Source organism: Eurytemora carolleeae, unplaced genomic scaffold (genome assembly GCF_000591075.1).
Source record: "Eurytemora carolleeae unplaced genomic scaffold, Eaff_2.0 scaffold401, whole genome shotgun sequence".
Classification (NCBI taxonomy): Eukaryota; Metazoa; Arthropoda; class Copepoda; order Calanoida; family Temoridae; genus Eurytemora; species Eurytemora carolleeae.
Window position 1 is genome coordinate 76,164 of NW_019396469.1, and position 21,926 is coordinate 98,089.

At 31.8% G+C, this 21,926-nt stretch overlaps 2 protein-coding genes across 2 annotated transcripts; one reads left to right on the forward strand and one right to left on the reverse strand.

The window, feature by feature from the left end:
• Positions 1-9,283: 9,283 nt before the first annotated feature.
• LOC111703866 (uncharacterized transmembrane protein DDB_G0289901) lies at positions 9,284-11,493 on the reverse strand. The gene is made up of 2 exons (XM_023475943.1): positions 11,270-11,493; positions 9,284-10,875 (listed from the first exon to the last, which is right to left on the reverse strand). Exons 1-2 carry the CDS (start codon positions 11,360-11,362, stop codon positions 9,382-9,384), a joined length of 1,587 nt encoding a protein of 528 aa, XP_023331711.1. The 5' UTR covers positions 11,363-11,493; the 3' UTR covers positions 9,284-9,381.
• A 1,852-nt stretch (positions 11,494-13,345) lies between these two features.
• On the forward strand, positions 13,346-15,552 carry LOC111703869 (uncharacterized). The gene is made up of 3 exons (XM_023475945.1): positions 13,346-13,598; positions 13,713-13,845; positions 15,250-15,552. Exons 1-3 carry the CDS (start codon positions 13,515-13,517, stop codon positions 15,345-15,347), a joined length of 315 nt encoding a protein of 104 aa, XP_023331713.1. The 5' UTR covers positions 13,346-13,514; the 3' UTR covers positions 15,348-15,552.
• The last annotated feature ends 6,374 nt before the right edge of the window (positions 15,553-21,926 follow it).

The following is a 21,926-nucleotide window of genomic DNA, read 5'->3' on the forward strand; positions in this document are numbered from 1 at the left end:
ATGAAAAAGAATTAAAATGTCTGGTGGATGTACAAGACCATGCACTGTACTATGAAAAAGAATTTAAATGTCTGGTGAATGTACAAGACCATGCACTGTACTATGAAAAAGACTTAAAATGTTTGGTTTATGTACATTGTACAAGGCCATGCACTGTACAATGAAAAAGAAAAAGAATTAAAATGTTTGGTGGATGTAAAAGACCATGCACTGTACACGGAAAAAGAATTAAAATGTCTGGTGGATGTACAAGACCATGCACTGTACTATGAAAAGAGTTAAAATGTTTGGTAGATGTACAAGACCATGCACTGTATACTATGAAAAAGAATTAAAATGTCTGGTAGATGTAAAAGGCAATGCACTGTACTATGAAAAAGAATTTGAACGTCTGGTGGATGTACAAGACCATGCACTGTACTATGAAAAGAGTTAAAATGTCTGGTGGATGTACAAGACCATGCACTGTACTATTGAAAAGAGTTAAAATGTCTGGTAGATGTACAAGACCATGCACTGTATATTATGAAAAAGAATTAAAATGTCTGGTAGATGTACAAGACCATGCACTGTACTATAGAAAAAGAATTAAAATGTCTGGTGGATTTACAAGACCATGCACTGTCCCATAATAAATGTATGGGTTTGAAAAATAAAAACATTAATTCCGTATAAAATACAAGTTTGTACTATTATCCTGGATGTACAAGACCATGTACTGTCCCATAATAAATGTATGGGTTTGAAAAATAAAAACATTAATTCCGTATAAAATACAAGTTTGTACTATTATCCTGGATGGCCACATTTTCTTATCATTTGGGATGTTTAAATCATTAGAGCGTATTAAATAATAAAGATAAAAAGATTTTATTGGATTTTTGGTCTTTATATCATGTTTTTTTATTTATTTTCTTAAACTACATAATCCATAAATATACTTTGCTTGTCTGTCGGGGTGTCTGTTCGTTTGTCTGTCCATTTGTATCCAATAAACGTCAAAACGGTTGAACCAATCAGACCCAAATTTTGTGTGGGACCTCACATCATCGACCCCAGGGAAGGTTTATGGAATATTAAAATTCCCGTACAAATAGTTGGAATTTTGTTTTAAATGTACCAACTCGAAAAGAAAAATCCGCCGAAAAATTTAATCAAACAGAACTATTATTTTGAAATATATGGTCTACGACATCGGTTGGCATTGGCAAAGAAAGGGATTAGAAAATCAGAGTTTGTTGCAAGAACTCAGTTCTATAATTTGTCTATAATCTAGTTACACTTATTAATATTAGTAAAAACAATTTGCAACAATCATGGACAAGCCGGTCATTGGTTGGATATTTAAAAGAATACCCTTGACCATTTCGATCAAATATGCAGACAGGGAACATTTAGAAGTCCATTCAAGGCTGAAATATTTTCAAATGAAATAAAAAAATGTACATTTTTAATTCTTTTTAATTCATTAACAAGGAAGGTTTGCAGAACAGTGAAGCACAAAATCTAGAATTATTTCTGAAAAAAGTCGTCAACCATGCTTTATTTATACTTTATTATCTGATACTAAAGAATTAAATATTTCGTATAAAAAATTAATTTTTCAATAAAAAGCTTGTTAAGAAAAACTGCAATATTTGGGAAATATGACCATGAGTTTTTTCATACTTTGGACTTATGATTTAAAATTTTCAATCCGAGCAGCATATGTCACCGTGTTTTATTGCTGGTAATTGACACGCAGAACAGCTTAATAGAAAAAAAAACATTTTATCCGGTCTGTTTATCCGGTTTGTTTATCCGGTTTGTTTTCCAGTTTGTTTATCCCGTTTGTTTATCCGGTTTGCTTCTCCGGTTTGTTTCTCCGGTTTGTTTCTCTGGTTTGTTTCTCCGATTTGTTTCTCCGGTTTGTTTATTCGGCTTGTTTATCCGGTTTCTTTATCCGGTTTGTTTATCCGGTGTGTTTATCCGGTTTGTTTCTCCGGTTTGTTTATCTGGTTTGTTAATCCGGTCTGTTTATCCGGTTTGTTTATCCGGTTTGTTTATCTGGTTTGTTTATCCGGTTTGTTTTCAATAAAAGTTGAAACGGTTGAACCAATCGAGCCAATTTTTGTGTTTGCTTTACTAGAACATATCACTCAATTTTTAAAAATATTTATCTTAATTTTGAAAATCCTAAAATAATAATCAGGAAATTCAGCAAATCTTTTATTGTATGTATATATAATGAACGAAGAAAAATAATTACATAATTCATAAAAACTGAATATTTTACTTGAAATAAAGGAACGTCAAGTTAATTGTAAATTACACGTATAAGATTAAAATCTTGAATGTTTTAAATAATCGACCCGTCTTAATGAAAATCTATTTAGAAACACTTTTGGGAATTGGGAACAAAATGATAGGGTTTAAGATATGAAACTTACCCCCCCCCCCCCTTCGATGAACTTTTGATAAAATGCTTAAATCAATAGCAGTGTTCAATAGGATCGATTATAAAAATTATAAAGATTTAAATCCAAGGTCACAATGCAAGGACAGTTTATTCAAAGGTGTAGGCATCTTTTGTACTGCAGTGTATTGTCTCTGTGCGGTAATGTAAACACAAGACAGATATCGAAACCTGACATGGGATCCATCTTTCACATAAAAAATCAATAAAATATTCTTGTCATAGAAAACTATTATATGAGTTATCAAAATTTAATGCTTTTAACTTATTAGGATACTAAACAACCACTGATGCATCTATTCTTGTTTACAAATTCCGCCCTGAGAGAACTGGTTTCAATTTGTACGCAGAGTATACGGAACTACAATTAACTTTCCTTGCATTATAACCTTGTATAAATCTAGCAATTTAAAAAACAAAAATTTGAAAGTCAGTTGGAAAGAGAGACCTAAGTTAATTTTTAAAAAGAAAACTTGGATATTTTATTTGATCTTGTTAAGTTATGAATCCGGCATGCCAATCTGTAAATTAAGGGTCACTTGAAATTACGTCTACAGTCCCTTTAACCATTAAACAGGTTTTCTACGTTCTGCGTATCTAAATTCACGAAGTGGTCTCGTGGAATAGAATTACGTAGTTTCAACACGTTATTTAAAGATCAGGGACTGCCTGCGTGATCTGCCTAGTGGAAGGAAAGATAGATAGATAGATAGATAGATGGATAGATGGATAGATGGATAGATAGATAGATAGATAGATAGATAGACAGATATTTATAGACAGTCAGAGGTAAAGCAAGCGGTGAAAGACGTGCCTTCAAGCCGCGCCTTCCTGAACCTTGCCTGAACCTATAATTTGCTTGCGGCTGGGTAGGCGTAAACAAACAACAGGCAAAGATTGGTAGCCTATAATGTTGAAAAAATTTGATTCGAAATAATAAACACACTGTATGCCGTTGGGATATCTAACAAATCTTTTAAACTGAACATTATGTTCAATTCCTATTAAAACTGGAATTAAATGGAGGTCACTATACAACAATTCTAGTGGGGAAAAACGGGGAACATTCCCTTTAGAAATCTGAGCTTTACGGGAAATGGGGGAAGGGGTGGTGGGGGCATTCCAGAATCTATCAAACCAAAGAGAAACTATCAAACCAAAGAGAAACTATCAACCAAAGAGAAAACGTGGGTAAATGATATTTTGGTAAATGAATGTAAAGTAATAAATTTATGCTTTAATTCATCTTTAATGTTATTAAAACCTAGCTTGGGAACCCAGCGTTGCCCAGCTGGTATTCATAGTTAATCCCATCGTTTACCCGTCCTGTTAACTATTTTTCCTGTTAAAAGTGAACCTACCCACTCAACTTAGAATCTCAAAACTAAGCAAAGAACATTTTCGTGGCTCTTCCGAATTCTCTTTTCAAAATTTGAGGCAAATCGGTCCAGGGGTTCTTGAGTTATGATCGGAAAAACACACAAACAATCATAGATTGAAACTTTATATATATGAGCTCGGGTACCCAGCGCTGCCAAGGTTACTAAAACTTACTCCCACCGTTTACCCGCACTTGAGCGATTTTACCAGAAAACTAAACTTTCGCTATTAAAGTCGACCCACTCAACTAAGAATCTCAAAACCGCGCAAAGAACATGCCCGTGGGTCTCCCGAGTTCCCCAATCATAATTTGAGGCAAATCGGTCCAGGGGTCGGTCCCTTAGTTATGATCGGACAAACAAACAGACAGATAGTCAGACAGATAGACAAACAGAGATTACAACTTTATACATATTGATAGATGAAAATGATTAAAGGACCAAAATAAATAGAGGGTGAAGATGCACATGGCCCCCGCCCCCCATCAGACTTTTTAGAGTTAAGATTTAAAAAGATTTTAAACAAACTGAAGTTAGCCTGTTTCATAATAACACTATTATTTCATTTTTTTTGTTTTATTAACGAACAAACTGGTTTGGTCTGGTTCGAAATTTTCACAGAACGTCTTGGCTCAATTTTACATGCACCTGTAAGAATTTAAGGTTTTTCTTGATTTTGATTTTTTTTTTTGCATATTTTCCATGATCTATAACTATCATAAATAACTAAGATAATCAAGATGAAATTTTTAAATTCCTCTGTCAGAGCAATGGGTATAATTGTCGTGGTAGAGTAGTTGCAAATCTAAAATATGGAAAAAGTATTGTATATAATCAGATTAAAAAACGGGGTTAAACCCTAATACTGATGGGGGGGGGGGGCAATTCTTCCCTTTTCTGCTACTTTGCAGTTACACTTTATGTTCAGCTGAACGAAAAATGGTTAGTTACTTACTTTTAGACAGGAAACAGCGATCTGAATTTCATCTGAGGAAGGTTAGAACCAATCAAAGACTCTCTTAGAGCGTCTTTTGAAACATGGAAATTAAATTTTATTTAATTGATTTTAATTTTTCTCAATTCAAATGACATTCTTTTGTAAAGAGATTAGTTAAAAACATAAGTAAGTTTTAAAATTAGCGGGATTCAATGCAAATGGGCGCAAAAACCAGCTTTTTATGAGGAATGCATCAATTAAACCCCCAGGGTTCTGTTTTTTTTTTCTCAGAGTGAATGATATCTTGTTCTCTGGTTGTTAAAAGTAAGAAATTAAATATTTTTTGTTCATTTAGACATAAGTATAACTGCAAAAGGGAAGAACAAGCAGAGAAGGAAGAGCCCCCCCCCCCTTCCCCTAGTAGTATTCTGAGTATATGTAATTTTTCAAATTTTCTTTAGCTTGGAATATTTATGGTATTTTACAATTAAGGAATGTAACTTCAAAACTGATACTTATCTCGGAAGAAAGCTGGTCAAAGCGACAAGAAAAAGAAGGAATTTGTCAACATACGATTCAGCCTGCTAAGACAAGTCCCATACATTTTCAAGACTTGGTGTCGACTTAGAAATTTCACAATTTGGCCGCTTTTTAAGATAAAAAGCACTTGTTTTTAGCTTTTAAAAATAAATCGACAAAATTTAGATGCCAGTGTTCCTGTTATAAGCATGAACATCAATCATAAAATCCAAGCATAGCGGCATAACTCAAATATCCATATAAATTTAGCTTGTGAGGGTGTTTGTTTGTTTGTTTGTTTGTATCCAATAAACGTCAATACGGCTGAACCGATCGGGCTCAAATTTTGTGTAAGGTCTCACGTGTCACCATGGGGAAGGTTTATGAATGATCAAAATTTTAAAAATTTGAGTTTAAAAGTTTTTAATTTTAATAAAATTTTGAAAATGCACAAAAAATATTATGAAATCCGCAACCTTTTTTTGTTTTTGTTTTATACTGTACAAAGAGAACATGATCAGAGATAAAGTCACAATTTAAAGTTGAAATAGAAGATGGGCGCGAAGCGCACTAAAAGCCTAGAATATGTATATTTGATTTACTTGCTTTTTTGAAATCAAAAAATGAAAAACTAAATGTAGAAAATACTGCAATCTTATAATTAATCTTGTTCTAAATTCACTCAAATTATTTCGGAACATCATTTATTGTAGCTGTAGTCTTCAACTTTTGTACAAAGTATCTACAAAGCATTCTTCAAGTTATTGAATATTGATTTTTATATTTTTGAACATTTTTGAAAATAAATCTAACTTTTTTGATCGATGGATATCCTTAAGAGATCTAAAGCACTTGAATTAAGTAAGTTATGACAGTTTGAAGTTTGCCATTTTCACTTTGTGGAATTTTGATATATAGACATATTCTAAAAATATTTATTATAGTTTTTTGGATGAATGAAAATACCAACTTGGAAACGAACAAAAAAAGAGTTTAAAGACATCGAAAAATATCACTTGGTAGTTATTTTTATCGTCTTCTTCTTTAAAATGTCTATAATTTTTCTACAAAATGTCTATAATTATCTTTAAAATGTCTATAATTTTTCTTTAACATGTCTATAATTATCTTTAAAATGTCTATAATTATCTTTGAAATGTCTATAATTATCTTTAAAATGTCTATAATTATCTTTAAAATGTCTATAATTTTCCATGTTTTACTCTAATTTTTACATACATAACATATAAGAGCTTTTATTCCCATGGTCTATCATATGCAACTTTGTTTGAATTAAACTCCAATGGGTTTGTATATAAATCTTAGATATTAGATGTATATAAAGGAACTGTAAGCGTAATGTTTAGTAACACTCCTTGCAAACATAGCAATGCCCGATTCACAACGATATCCTTATAAATATTGTCATATCAAGCATGAATTTTAAAAAATGATTTGTTTTAATTGTGGTTTTTCTACAAAGTGACTAGCGCATCGTTACTGCGGGAAATTAAATATATAACAATATTCAGAATTAAACACAGATAAAACTAGAAACAGGATAATATCTTCCACATTCCTTTAATGTATGTAAGCAATACATATTTAACTTTAATTCTCCTTTCCTTTATCTTTTTCTTTTTATTATAATTGGGGGGAAATATTCCCACAACCTATATTTGTGCAGGTTTTAAAATATTTTCTCCTGAAACACTTAATTTTGTATGGTTCTGTCATATTTCATAAATAAATAATTACTCACTCACACTGCATACACATTATTGATTAAGCTAAGGTTTCAAGTGTATCTTAGTGAATATGGCATTATCCAAAGTGATTAAATACTAAAGTGAACCAAACTCATAGTTGGATGACGAAATTTTATGTCCCAAGCATTTAAAAATAATATATATATAAATTGGTCTGTACGGAGTGCAGAGTCCAACAGAAACTGGACTCCCTTTGTTTACAAACACGTAGTTAGAATTTGTATTTAACTTAAATATAGATTAATGTAAATTAAGATTTCAGAAGTGAATTTTAGCCATTTTACTGCACAATAAATAATTTCAGACAGCACAATAATGCCTGAATACATAATCTGTAAAACAAGGAGTGCACAAATTGTGATACCGAAAATTGAAGATCTTCGAAATATATCTCTTGGTCTTCACTTTTGTATTTTGACAGATGTAAGAGTGGTTAAGAACTAAGACACACAGAGTGTCCCACGAAACATGTCATTTAATAAATCGTTATTTTTAGCCAAAAAACTCGTTTGCTTCATTATCTTTTACTTTGAAATCAATTTTAATATAACATGACTCCCATATAATATTTTTATTGGTCTTTGGTATCAAACAACTTAACAAAGACATTCTAAACTATTCACCAACTGTCATGTTTCGTGGGACCCGGACACCCTGTAGAAAAAGATATTCAGAGATGCGTATTAAGGTTTTTTCCCAGGAAGGGCTTACATTTCTTTTTCTTTTTTAGAAAGGGGGGGGGGCAAAATTAGAAGTTCCAGGCAAAAGCAATGTATTGATTAAGCGACTGTAAAGTATGTACATATAAACTTCATAAAAACATACAAAATCTTTAGATTTCTAATTATGAAAATTTCAAAGTTCTAACTTAAGACGACATTCACATGGGTCTTTAGTTTATTTTTCTAGCCTTTACTTTCTTTCCAAAAGAAATATTTTCATGCAATTATTTCCAAACCAAATAAAACCTTATGGCTCAACCTGTCGTCGTTGCCTTAGTCTGTTCCAATTTAGTATTTATTCACTTTGGGCATTATCAACGTTGCATGACGGACATATGCGGTTACGTGAACAGTCCCTTTAACAGTAGTGTAATTTCAAGTAACTTTTCATTAATTGCATAATACAACAATACCCTTTACAACAAGGCCACTCCTGATTAATAATCTGTGTTAACGATAACAAATATTGAAAAAGCTACAGTTGATATTTTAATCTTTATTGATGCACATTTATATACTTCTTGCCATATCACAAATTCAATGCCGATAGTTATTTAGTTAAATCATAAAATGGTTTTAATATAAATGCATGCTCTGACAATATTATAATATTTGCATGATATATGTATTATCTAGACCCTAGTTAATGATAATGATAGTATTAGATGGAAACAAATCATTTCTCAGTCCAGACTCCAGTTTGGCATGCTAAAAAACAAAACTTTTATTAAGTAATATTATTAATGATAATAACAACAACAATAATGATAATAATAATAACAATAATAATAATAATAATAATAATAATAAATGGAATGGAGTTTGGACAAATGGTTTGGTTTGCATTAAGGCGGATTCATCAAACTGTATTGGGTTTGGAAGAGTTTGGAATGGAGGTTGGACAAATGGTTTGGTTTGCTTTAATTCAGATTCTTCAAACTGTATTGGGTTTGGAAGAGTTTGAAATGGAGTTTGGACAAATGGTTTGGTTTGCTTTAAAGCGGATTCATCAAATTGAATTGGATTTGGAAGAGTTTGGAATGGAGTTTTGACAAATGGTTTTGTTTGATTTAGATGGTTTGGGGTTGGCAAGGTTTGAAACGTAACTCCCTGCACTTGCAGAGGAACTAAATGGTAAAGAAAAAATCCATTTTGGTTTCTCTCATAGTTGACAGGTATAGGATTAGGTAATGATGGGAGGATATTAATTGCAACTTGGCTGTCTTTTATCTTCTCTTCAAGTTGAGGAAGGGTGAATGCTGTGTTTAAGGATAGAGGAGCTTCATCTTTTATCTGTTCCTGAGCTGTCAGCTTTCCTTGAAATTCTCCAGTCAATAGAAAGGTTTTGAAATAGTTGAACACCAATTCTTTAATAGCATTCTCCATTTCATTGGAGAGTATTGCTTGAGGTTTCACCACAGGGATATTATTTCTGCCTTTAGATATTGGAAAGTTAAAGCCAGGACTCGTCGGATTAAATCCTGCAGTATTTGCTCCAGGATTAAATATGGATCCTCCAGTATTTGAACCAGGATTAAATATGGATCCTCCAGTATTGGCTCCAGGATTAAATATGGATCCTCCAGTATTGGCTCCAGGATTAAATATGGGTGGCTCCAGGATTAAATATGGATCCTCCAGTATTTGCACCAGGATTGAATATGGATTCTCCAGTATTTGCTCCAGGATGAGATATGGATCCTCCAGTATTTGCACCAGGATTGAATATGGATCCTCCAGTGTTTGCTCCAGGATTGAAAATGGATCCTCCAGTATTGGCTCCAGGATTAAACATGGATCCTCTAGTATTGCCTTCAGGATTGAATATGGATCCTCCAGTGTTTGCTCCAGGATTAAATATGGATCCTCCAGTAATTGCTCCAGGAGTGAATATGGATCCTCCTGTGTTTCCTCCAGGATGAGATATCGATCCTCCAGTATTTGCTCCAGGAGTGAATATGGATCCTCCAGGATTGAAAATGGATCCTCCAGTATTTGCATCAGGATTGAATATGGATCCTCCAGTGTTTGCTCCAGGATTGAAAATGGCTCCTCCAGTATTTGCATCAGGATTGAATATGGATCCTCCAGTATTTGCTCCAGGATTGAATATGGATCCTCCAGTGTTTGCACCAGGATTGAACATGGATCCTCCAGTGTTTGCACCAGGATTGAATATGGATCCTCCAGTATTTGCTCCAGGATTAAATATGGATCCTCCAGTATTGGCTCTAGGATTGAATAAGGATCCTCCAGTAGTGGCTCCAGGAGTTAATATGGATCCTCCTGGATTAGACCCTGATCCTGCAGGATTAGTTCCTGGATTAAACCTTGATCCAGAACTCCCTGGATTTGTAATGGATTCATTTGGTATAAAATCTGGAATACTTGGGTTGGAACCAGAGTTAAATCCAGAGCCTCCTGTTGCTGAGTCTTCAGGATAGGTGATCGATTCATCAGGAATTATATCTGGTCGTTGATTATCATAACCTGGGTTTGTTATGTCCGGATTATTTCCAGATCCTCCTGGATTTGTAATGGATTCATCGGGAGTAAAATCAGGAATTGATGGTTTGTTGCCCGGGTTATATCCAGATCCTCCTGGATTTGTTATAGATTCATCAGGATTAAAATCTGGAATTGATGGTTTGTTGCCCGGGTTATATCCAGATCCTCCTGGATTTGTAATGGATTCATCAGGAGTAAAATCTGGAATTGATGGTTTGTTGCCAGGATTATATCCAGAACCTCCTGGATTTATAATAGATTCATCAGGAGTAAAATCCGGAATGGATGATTTGTTGCCCGGATTATATCCAGATCCTCCTGGATTTGTAATAGATTCATCAGGAGTAAAATCTGGAATTGATGGTTTGTTGCCCGGGTTATATCCAGATCCTCCTGGATTTGTAATGGATTCATCAGAAGTAAAATCTGGAATTGACGGTTTGTTGCCCGGATTATATCCAGATCCTCCTGGATTTGTAATAGATTCATCGAGAATAGGTGGTTTATCTCCAGGGTTGTATCCAGACCCTCCTACTTCTGATTCAATTGATCCCCTGGATTCCCTTGATGATCGTTGTTTGACATCCTTTTCATAGATTATCAATTTATCAGAAATAAGTGTTGTACAAGTTGAAACTAACCCAAATAAAAAAGTGAGTTATGAACTTGAAATCAAATTAAAATGCAAACAAATTACAAATCACTCTGCATATCTACACAGAAAGCCATATCAAAACAAAAAAGGTGCACTGCCCTGTGGAAATTGAAAAACAGAAATTTTCTCATGCAAATATGTTGAAAATGGCATTATTTTCTCAAAACATGAAGTAGACTTTTAAATTTTATTTGGCATGCGCCATTTCGATAATAAAAAAATTTTCACACATAAACTACATATTTCACCTTTCCCCCCCTCCCCATTAACAAAATTCATGAGACGCGCCACAGCACTGATTGAAAAAATTTAAAATGATAATTTCCTTGGAGAAAAGAATGTCGCCGCTGTCTGGAGGTTTACATGAAACCAAACCAAGTAATGTTGCTAAAATTAAACTTCTGTGCATGCCTATCATGCACGTTGTGAAGTTAGTGTAATGCTGCACCGATCTAAACCCACTGACATTTTTATAGAGATACCCGTTTAAATATTATTCAGTAGAAGTTGGAAGTTGGCTGAAGATTGTGTCATGGAAGAACCAGTTTTTATGTTTACTTAACCGACCAATGTAAACAGTGGGTTGTCCAGCATGGGATTTCCTGGCAGAAAAATGTAAGAACCATATGCGTAATAAACATATATGGATGGAATGGGCAGTTTTGGTTTTTTGAAAAACTATGGTTGTCATTTCTCTACAAATTTTCCAAAATTTAATAGTAAGAGACCGTTTTCAAAACATTTTTTACGATGAAGGGATTGTTATTAATAAAAATGTTGACAATGAAACGGCTCTGAACGATAAACCAATTTAGAAAATATGAAAGTAAACCGGAACAAGCCACCTTTGTTTCAATCTTCTGGTAGCGCTTGACCCAATCAGGATTCAGTCGCGTGTTTGGTGTCTTTTCTCAACCAATAAAATTTGCAACGGCGGTAAACTCTATCTTTCTATCTATCTTATCCAATAAGAGGTGAATTCTTAAATCGGAGCTAAACAGTAAACGGAAATACGTACTTCTAGTAAAATTACAGTGTTGGAAATAATTGTAATAAAATAGGAAGAATCAGTGGTAAACAGGAAGGAGATGAAATAATATAATACGTACTTCTAGTAAAATTATAGTGTTGGAAATAATTGTAATAAAATAGGAAGAATCAGTGGTAAACAGGAAGGAGATGAAATAAAGAGGAGTTAGCTCGATCGAATATGAGGTAGCAAAACAAATGCTAGATCTAAACAGGACAGAGCTGAAAACCTTTAAACGGAATATCCTTAATCCTGATCGCTTAATCTGAGTACACACTTTTGATTTTATTCTTAATCCTCTTTTTTGGATATCCCTACTGTATAACAGTTACATTTGATAACAATTACAGATACAATGCTATATCGATTGAACTAGTATCTGATTGAATTAAAGCTGTTCACAAGCCGGCTTTAAGAGCATTTAAGCAAATATAAAATTAATCATGTTAATAACAAACATTAATCCAAAACTTACGTTTATTTAATCGATGTTTAGTTCAATTGATATGACAAAATGAAAAAACCGGTTTTTCAAAAGTTAAAGAGTACATCTTAACATGATACGCTGATTGGGTGAATTTTATATTTCTTTCTTGGATATCGAATGCGTATTAAAATAATCTCAGATTTAGTAAAACCAGGAGTTTACGCATTAATCTTGATATCCATCATTCTAAAGTTTTCAGCTCTGGAGACTAATAACATGAGGAGAAAAAGCATTATTTAATGGGGAGATTAAGAAAAAGAGAGGATCAAGCACTAATCTCGATATCCACCATTCTAAAGTTTTCAGCTCAGGAAGTAGTTAGCTTGAATGAGAAGAAGGAGTAAATCCATGATATATAAAAGAGCTTGATTAGACAGGAATCACAATTTTAATTAAATATTCTCAGTGATCACTTAAATTATAAATTGAGTTGAATAAAGTTTCGGTAATTAAAATTAGAACCTGAAGGATTTTCTGGAAGAATGGAAAATCTATTTTCAAACTTTTAAGAGATTAAAAACTATTGGTTTTCTTTCTCATCAATTCAATCAAGCATTTCATTAACATGAATAATAGTTAATAAAAATAAAAATGTTGGTGAAATAAAAGAGTAAGACGAAAAGACGTTTAGAAGTTGTTTAATGTTTATTTTACAAGGAAATTACTCCGCATTAGTCATGTGTTTACATAAGCAACAGTTTACTAACAAGTGAGTAAACAGTATTTTGCTCCCGACAAATTGTATTTATTCTAGTTTAGTTGAAAGAGTGTACCAAATTAAAAAAGATATTTAAGTTTCTTAATAATTGTTTTTACTTTTTTATATCAGTTCTGTTTTACATTGTAAGCAGTAAGTAAACTTTGCTTGTTTTTTTTCAGTTGGATGATATTTTGGATTGTATTGTGTTTACACCTTTCATGTCCATCACGACAACATTACTTTTTCAAACTTTTATTTTCTTACAAATTATAATTAACAAAAATCGAAGAAATGCCGCACACCATTTTGAATAAATCCGGGAAAAGCCAAGAAAATGTGCTGCACGGAAAGTTATGGCTCCATATTATACAAGATCTAAAGAAGTTTGGTATAATGGAGACGGCGTTATCGTTTCAAAACATGAGATTGATCACGAGGTAAGTTTTAAGAAGATTGATATTAAATGTGAAAATACTTTTAGCGGGACATTCATTATGATTGAAAACAACAGAGTGTTTGATTAAAACTGTAAATACATATTTATATATTAGGTGTACTGGGACATGGACCGGGTAATGATAGGAGTACTCTACACAATGGGACTAGTCCTTCTTTTATGGTGCATCACATTCACTATTCAAGGAATTATTTACTGGAGGGTTGGAAGGGTTTTAAGTGCAAAAGGTAGTTTATTAATTATAAGATAAATCGAAGCTTGTTTTTGTTTCTTGGCTTGTTTTTGTTGGAGAGAAAAATGTAAAACTTTGTTATCGCGAACTAATTAGTTCTTGCAAAGCAATTTGGTTTTCTTCCTTTTACTCTATTCTTTTAACAATTGTATTGTATATAAAACATTAAAAATTAAATAATATATATTAGTTTTTACGTTTTTAATTATCGACTTTTAAAAATAGTTTAAATTATTCAATTATTTATGTTTATTTCTTCCTTACTTTCTATTGTATATTAATCAAACATAGTAATCGGAGCATGTATGTACACATACCATTGTATAATCTGTTTGATCTACCAACATCTATTTATATTTGCCCTCTGAAATTAAATTTGTATGAAAGACGCCACAGAGTTCTCAACTTTGTTTATTTGTTTGTTGGTTTGTTTTAAGATTTAAACTTTAAGTTTCAAATGGGATGAGATACCTTACTCTAATATATTCTTTATTTTTAAAACCTTGGTGACACTTATTTGCTTGTGAGCTGACGAAGGCGTCAAAATGTCAAGTTAGGAAAAGGTTTTCCTCTGCAGTTTAAACAAAAATAGTCAATTTTAATTTTAGCTTTAAATTCTGTTTGAAGTGACAGTAAATATAGTTAACAAGCAAAAAAGGCATATTTTGAATATGTATAATAATCCAGTATTATGATATGGTCAAGGCACGCCGGTGCTTATTTTATTATAAATTAATGTTTAAATTCTTGTATAAAGGATTTAGAGAATTAGAGTATATGCGTTTATTTATTTTTTTGTCGGAGGGGGGAAGGGTCACCAATTTAAGACAATGCTTCAATCAACGACGACCTATAGCTTTTGAAATAAAGGTTATACACATTTGATAAGGGATTTTGAATTCAATAATATCGTACGCACAATTCAAATCTGATAGTTGTTAATCCGTCTATGAAATCTCAATCTTTGTGGGCAACCCTGTACAATGTACATCTCGTTAATATTCAGTTCGTGAAAGAGGATTATTAAAGTAGAAAGTAAAAAAAGGGATATTGGAAGAAAAAATAGTAATGATGATGTCAAGCTTAGGAAAACATATATACAAAATGTTTGTTGATCCCAGAATCTATTCCTCTATGTATTCTATGGATGGTTTACCTCGGACATACTTGAATCCCGTCTAATTATACACTAACTAACCCTGACAAGGGATCCTTACTAATCAGGATAGATTCCTTCAACCATCTGATCTTAGTCATCACAATAAACGCAATTGTATTTTAACCTTTTCTTTAATAACTAATTTTGAACTTTTATTCTTTAAAAATAGGAATTCCATACAAGAGTTTTATTTATAGTTTAGAAGAACTAATGGAAATATTTTGAAACTTCATATTTTAGGGAAAGATTTATTGGAGGGTTTGACTGGAAAAACCAGCCTGAAACTAGAAAACCTGGACGAATCTACAAAAAGTGGTTGTGATGATCAAAACTTATAAAACCATCCCTTAAGATCGGGTTAACATAGATGAGACATTAAATGTTTTCAGGTTTATTTAAACTCAAGCCTGTAGAAGTGCTTTACTCAATTTGTACTCTAATGTGATAATTTAAATGATGTTTTATCAACACATTAAAATATGACGACATCCTATTTATTGTAACGATTTCTTATTTGTATAGAAATAAAATTGGCACGATGGCTTTTGAGATTTTTAAAGCTTCCAGAGTGATCTAAATATCTTTTCTTTCAACAATAATAAACAGTGGTAAGCGATAATACCAATACATTGAAGACGACTTTCGGTCTCAATTTTGATTTGTATTGAGCTTTTAAACAGCATACCTACACAAATAAATGGAAACAAAGCTCTTAATTTAAAGGCTTCTCTTCAATGATATTTAAACTTGTAATTCAAAAAAAAGCTTGTTAACAATAAAACTTGAATTTAAAAGTCGTCTTCATTATATTGATATTATTGCCTACCAGCGTATATAACAATGTGGACTATTGTATTCCTATGTCTGTCAGGTGTACTTGATGTATTAAGTATAGAATATATACTTGAATTACTGCAGTGCAGAGAAATGAAGTAAAGGCTAGTTAGAATACTAATCACACTTCTAAATACAGTTAATGGTTAGAGAGAGGTTTACTGTTTCTTGGCAAGGAAATTACCCACAATTTACCTTCTCTATTATCTACACATTAAAACCACTACAGGTATATGTTATTAAGGACCATCTGTGATTTTACTATGAAACCTGTTGAAAAAAAAATACATAGAATTTGGATAAAGGTTCCCAAAATTCAAATAGAATTAGTTTTTTCTTTTAAATTTTGATTTTGAATTGAATCATTTAAACGATTTACTTCAGCCAATTTACTTGTGATACAAGTTGTCATTGTACTTCAAATAATGTAAAGGGTGACAGTATCAATATTTCCCTCAAATATTATTTCATTTTTTACCCCTAAGAAAAGATTCCAGCTCTAACCTTTACTTAAAAACCGGTAATACGGGGTTACCCATAAAGGATGAGTCTTTAGTGACGACCCAAAACTCTAAAGTGTTGATTTCATTTTTAGCCTTAAAAAGAATATTGTAAAAGTATAAAAAAAGATTTACCCAAAAAATAGAAAAGACTTATAGCTCCAAGGAACTATGAATATATTCTGTACAGTTGTGGTTTACCCTCTGAATACAGTTTTTCTGAAATCTGGTTTGTAATCATGCAAAACTAAAAATATGCCAATATTTCCCCTACAAAGCAAAACTATTTTAAAATACCTTAAAAAATGAAAACTAAAAATATATTTCAGCAATCTGTAGTTTAAGTGTGTTTAAACTCCCTGGATAACGGTATAAAGTATATGTAAGGATGGAACTATATATATAAATAGACTATTAAACTAACTTATTCCTTGAAAACCAGGCTTACAGCAGACTCAGTTAAATTTTATACAAATATCAGAAATATTTATTGTTCTAGGCATTGTCTTTTTTAAGTTTGTGAGTTTTTCCTCTTTTAAAATAAAAATCCATGTAGTTTTGGTTAAAATGAGTCTAAATGAACTCCCATGTTTAGATTCCTAAACTGTAAGCTCCTAGCTTGTAAATCTGGTAAAAGGAAGCAGAATAGTACTCCGAGAGATTTAAAGCATGACCCCCTACAGTGAACAGTGTCAGATCCGCCTACTTAGATTTATTTGGACCCCCTTCCAACAAACTTGAAGTAGAGAGTACAATATGATACAACAAATTGCCAAAATGATCAATAAATTTCTTTTTATTACCCTTGAATCAAATCCTCTTTAAAGGGAAAATCCTTCCCTACATTTTCCACTTTTTCTTCGCCTTTATGACTAAAATATCGCCATTATTTTTAAATTTTAGCAAGGTTCAGGTTGCGTAAATATTCTTTAAAGTAATCTTGTCTAGCATAAAATGTGTAAGTGCTGGTTTGGGTAAGCTTTTCATTGGAGAAGATCAAGAAGTGATGCATGCTATGCCTTTTTAAAACTTAAAACAAGCATGGGGGGGGGGAATTGGTTTTCTTAGTTTGGGATAAGGCAATAATCTAACTTGCAATAGAATATATGAATCAATATTGTTCCTCAAACAAAGATAGAAATCAACAAATTCTAATATGCTTTTAATAAGTTTTCTCTACTTCCTTACTTCCTTAATTTCTTACTTTCTTACTTTCTTACTTTCTTACTTTCTTACTTTCTTAATTTCTTACTTTCTTACTTTCTTACTTCCTTACTTCCTTACTTTCTTACTTTCTTACTTTATTACTTTCTTACTTTCTTACTTTCTTACTTTCTTAATTTCTTACTTTCTTACTTCCTTACTTTCTTACTTTCTTATTTTCTTACTTTCTTACTTCCTTACTTTCTTACTTTCTTATTTTCTTACTTTCTTACTTTCTTACTTTCTTACTTTCTAACTTTCTTACTTCCTTACTTCCTTACTTCCTTACTTCCTTACTTCCTTACTTCATTTTTTCCTTACTTTCTTACTTCCTTACTTCTTTACTTCCTTACTTCCTTACTTCTTTACTTCCTTACTTCCTTACATCCTTACTTCCTTACTTCCTTACTTCCTTACTTCCTTACTTCCTTACTTTCTTACTTCCTTACTTCCTTACCTCTATTACTTCTATACTTACCTCTTTTTCCAAAACGAGGTTTGAGTCCAAACTTTAAAATTTCTTTTTGAAATGAAATCAAAAGCCATCAAGAATTGAAAATAATTCTTGTTTAATATTTAGATTTATTTAAGTTTGCAGATGGTTTTTTCTTCTCGACTTAAATAGAAAAATAGAAACAGCTAACTTTGCAAATTTGGCCAAAACCTAACATTCAGTGTCAGGTCTGGGCCAAATCACGGGTTGGAACTTACTGCCCCTGAATTTCTTGTTTTCTCTTTGAAAGTTTTCATTTTTAATTTCGGTTCACATCAAAAGTAGTTTGCGGATTTATTCATAAGAGAAAAATGGAAATTCAGAAAATTGTTGGTATTTCAAGAAATAAAAAACTACAGTATACAATATACATATAGTACACTCTATACAAATGCAGAGTCACTTAAAATTACGTCTTAGTCTTTGTGGGTTACTCTGTTTATAGTAAATGGATGATCAGTTTACTGCATGGCAAGATGCAACATGCATGCGGTAGAATTTAGAAGCACAATAAACAAAACTTACGTGTCCATTCATTCTTTAAACTCTATTTCCTGAGATGTGAACATTAATTCTTTTTATATCTGTTTCTCTGTCAGTTTCAAAAAGTCTGTAAAACTTAAAAAAACTGTTTGATCTGAACCCCCTGCAGACTCAACTTTCAACTCTAAAACATGAATAGTTAATTCTATTCAATATCTAAAAAGCAGGGGAATCACTTTCAGACTTTTAAAAGTAAAATTCAGAAATCATAATCAGCATATATCTTTTTATTTACTTCTTTACGTCTGGACAATGAGTTCCTGTTTTTGTAACCAACAAACTTTAAAACTGTTGAACAGATTAGGCTCAAATTCTGTCATGGTAACCCAACATGACCCCAAAAAAGTTTTCTGTTTCAAAGCCGGTTTATAGAATATAAACTGCTTCAAAATAATTTAAGAAATCCAACAGAATAAAATCGGAAAAATCTACGAACTTTCAATGTTATAATTTTTCAATGCACGAAAGACTTGTAGCAAGATATAGATAGCTAGCTTAGCATCAAAACTATAATATTAGTGGTTAGCTTTTACCAAAATTATGTAAACCATAATCTATATATATACTTTGCTTGTCTGTCTGTTTGCAATTGTAATCAATAAACGTCAAGACGGCTGAACCGATCAGGCTCACATTTCGTGTGTGACCTCACATGACCCCAGGGAAGATTTATGAATGATCAAAATTCCAAAAATTAGTCTCCAAAAAAAATCGATTTTCATAAAAATTTTTAAATTTCACGAAATCTTTTAAATAGTTCCGCAAACTTTTTTGTTTTTGTTTTACAATATAAACAAAAAGAGAAAATGTTTAATTGAAACAGAAGATGGGCGCGAACGCCCTGAAAGCCTTGTATTATAAATTTGCCTTGTCTTTTAGTCAGATATAATAAATGTCAAATTGTCTAATCCCAAAAAGTTTGTTTGTGGACCGCGGTTTTATCATCGAAAATATCGAAACAAATAATTCCAAGTTTTTAAACTTAATCAATAAAAGAGAAAATATGCTGACAAAGAAAAATTTTATGTAATCGTAATAGGAAAAAGAAATGTCTGCATTTCTAGCTTTTTTTTAATATGTTAATCTATCTGTTTGAAATGATCTCTTATTTCTATCTATCTTATATATCCTGGTTGACAATGTGTATCTGTGTGTGTCCAAAAACCTGCTGAATTATTAAATAGAAAAGTTAGTTTAGATCAGATAATAAATAACTCATCTGTCAAAGAGTTATATTTACAATATCCTCACGGATAGAATATCAGACGGAAAACTTTTCACAGGTTTAACTCTATCTAGCTGGTCCGGGAGGGGGGCTGGTATAATTTTAAAGGGAGTGACCAGCAATGTATTGTAGTTGAACTGAACGATTTTTTAAAAGTTATGAAGTAACGACGACAAAAAATGTACGAAATTTGTTTACTATTTTCTCAATAAAAAAATGTTGGAATCAATTATTTCTTTTTCATCATTATATTGAATTTCTTATTCATTATGAATTTGTCCACAGATTTCTTCAAATTCTTCAAATATCGTCTTTCAATAAAACTTCCAAGAAATCTACAGAAAATGTTAGTGAACAATAGATATTACAGAAACTAATAACTGAATAAGATTACTTATTTTCGATGATAATCGTTAAATTTTATTTTCTCAACCTGTTCTTGAACAACAAATTAGTTTACTGTAGAATTTTTACTACAGTTTTCGTCGTTGTTATTGAATATTTTTTAAAAACCGATTCTCAAACTCGTCCGTCCAAAATGAAAAATATATGAGGATTTTAAATATTGAATTTGCGCTCTCGCTGAACAAATATGCACCGTAAAAAACGTTTTATATGTCTCAAATGATTTCAATCCTCCCCTAGCTCCGCCCTTTAAAACGTACTAACTTGATATCTCCAAATAGGAAGGGGATCAATACCCTTGCAGATCTAGCCTGTTTTATACTCAGGCTGCACCCATACTATAGGATTTAATATTTTCTTGGCTTTGGGCTTTGATTGTTTGGCTTTATTCTTGGATTGGATTGTTTGGCTTTATTTCCCCGCTTGGGAGTAACAACTATACGGTACTGTACAAAATGGAGAAACCTTGGTTGGGTTCACAGTAATCTTTGATTTAACAATACCTTTTATTGAAAAATGTTAAGATTTAAATAAATGATACAAATTTTCTTTATTTAATTTGAACTCCAAAAAAGGTATCGCTTAAATCAGAGATTATAAAAGATGAAATGAAATTCAATTCAAATTTTTTCTTAAAATATTTTTCTTTTTATGTAAAAAATGATCAAAGTTTTATATACCACTTTATTATGCATAATTTACGCACTATTTATGATAATTGATAAATACTTGTTATCTTTAAGAAACCTCTCATGTCACTATGCCGAAAAATTTGAAAAAAAAATCTTGTATTTAAACTTAAAACACAAGTTTAAAAAAACCTCCTGTATTACATCGGCACATTTTGATTTATTGTGCATGCTCATTTCTGCATATTGGAGGCCGGTGTCTGCATAGCAGAGGCTCATGGCATCTGGGGGTTCCCTCCCTCGTCACTTCCTTTATCCAGAGGCACAACTGGATATGTTTAAGATTTTTAGAATTTTTTGATTTTTACCATTTCTAACATTTTCAAAAGTTAGGTTATTTAACAACAATTTTTTTGCCCTATTCTGATTTGACTTTGAAATACTTGTTTTCAGTTAGAGGGAAAACATCGAAATCCCGTTTTATGACTCACCCTGTATAATCTTTGAAACGAACTTTCAATAATGATTTGAAGAATTTGAATTTTACTCTCTCAGTCTATATTTTATTCAAAAATTGGATTCTCATCAGCATATATCATTCGTACAGAGTTGAGAACTTCAAATATTCATTTTATTACATATCCTACATTTTATTACATATCCTACATTTATTACATATCTTACATTTTATTACATATCCTACATTTTATTACATATCCTACATTTTATTACATATCCTACATTTTATTACATATCCTACATTTATTACATATCTTACATTTTATTACATATCCTACATTTTATTACATATTTTACAAATGATCAAAATTCCAAAAATTAGTCTCCAAAAAAAATCGATTTTCATAAAAATTTTTAAATTTCACGAAATCTTTTAAATAGTTCCGCAAACTTTTTTGTTTTTGTTTTACAATATAAACAAAAAGAGAAAATGTTTAATTGAAACAGAAGATGGGCGCGAACGCCCTGAAAGCCTTGTATTATNCCCCCCCCCGGCGGAGTGCAGAGTAAAGTGCTTTGAGGGTGGTTCCAATATAATGATATATAATATATATGTTCTAATTGGA

Coding starts and splice junctions, on each gene's coding strand:
- LOC111703866 (XM_023475943.1), bottom strand. CDS start 11,362: ATGATAGGCATGCACAGAAGTTTAATTTTAGCAACATTACTTGGTTTG. Junction 10,876..11,269: donor GCGACATTCTTTTCTCCAAG/GAAATTATCATT, acceptor ATCTATGAAAAG/GATGTCAAACAACGATCATC.
- LOC111703869 (XM_023475945.1), top strand. CDS start 13,515: ATGGCTCCATATTATACAAGATCTAAAGAAGTTTGGTATAATGGAGAC. Junction 13,599..13,712: donor AACATGAGATTGATCACGAG/GTAAGTTTTAAG, acceptor TTTATATATTAG/GTGTACTGGGACATGGACCG. Junction 13,846..15,249: donor AAGGGTTTTAAGTGCAAAAG/GTAGTTTATTAA, acceptor TTCATATTTTAG/GGAAAGATTTATTGGAGGGT.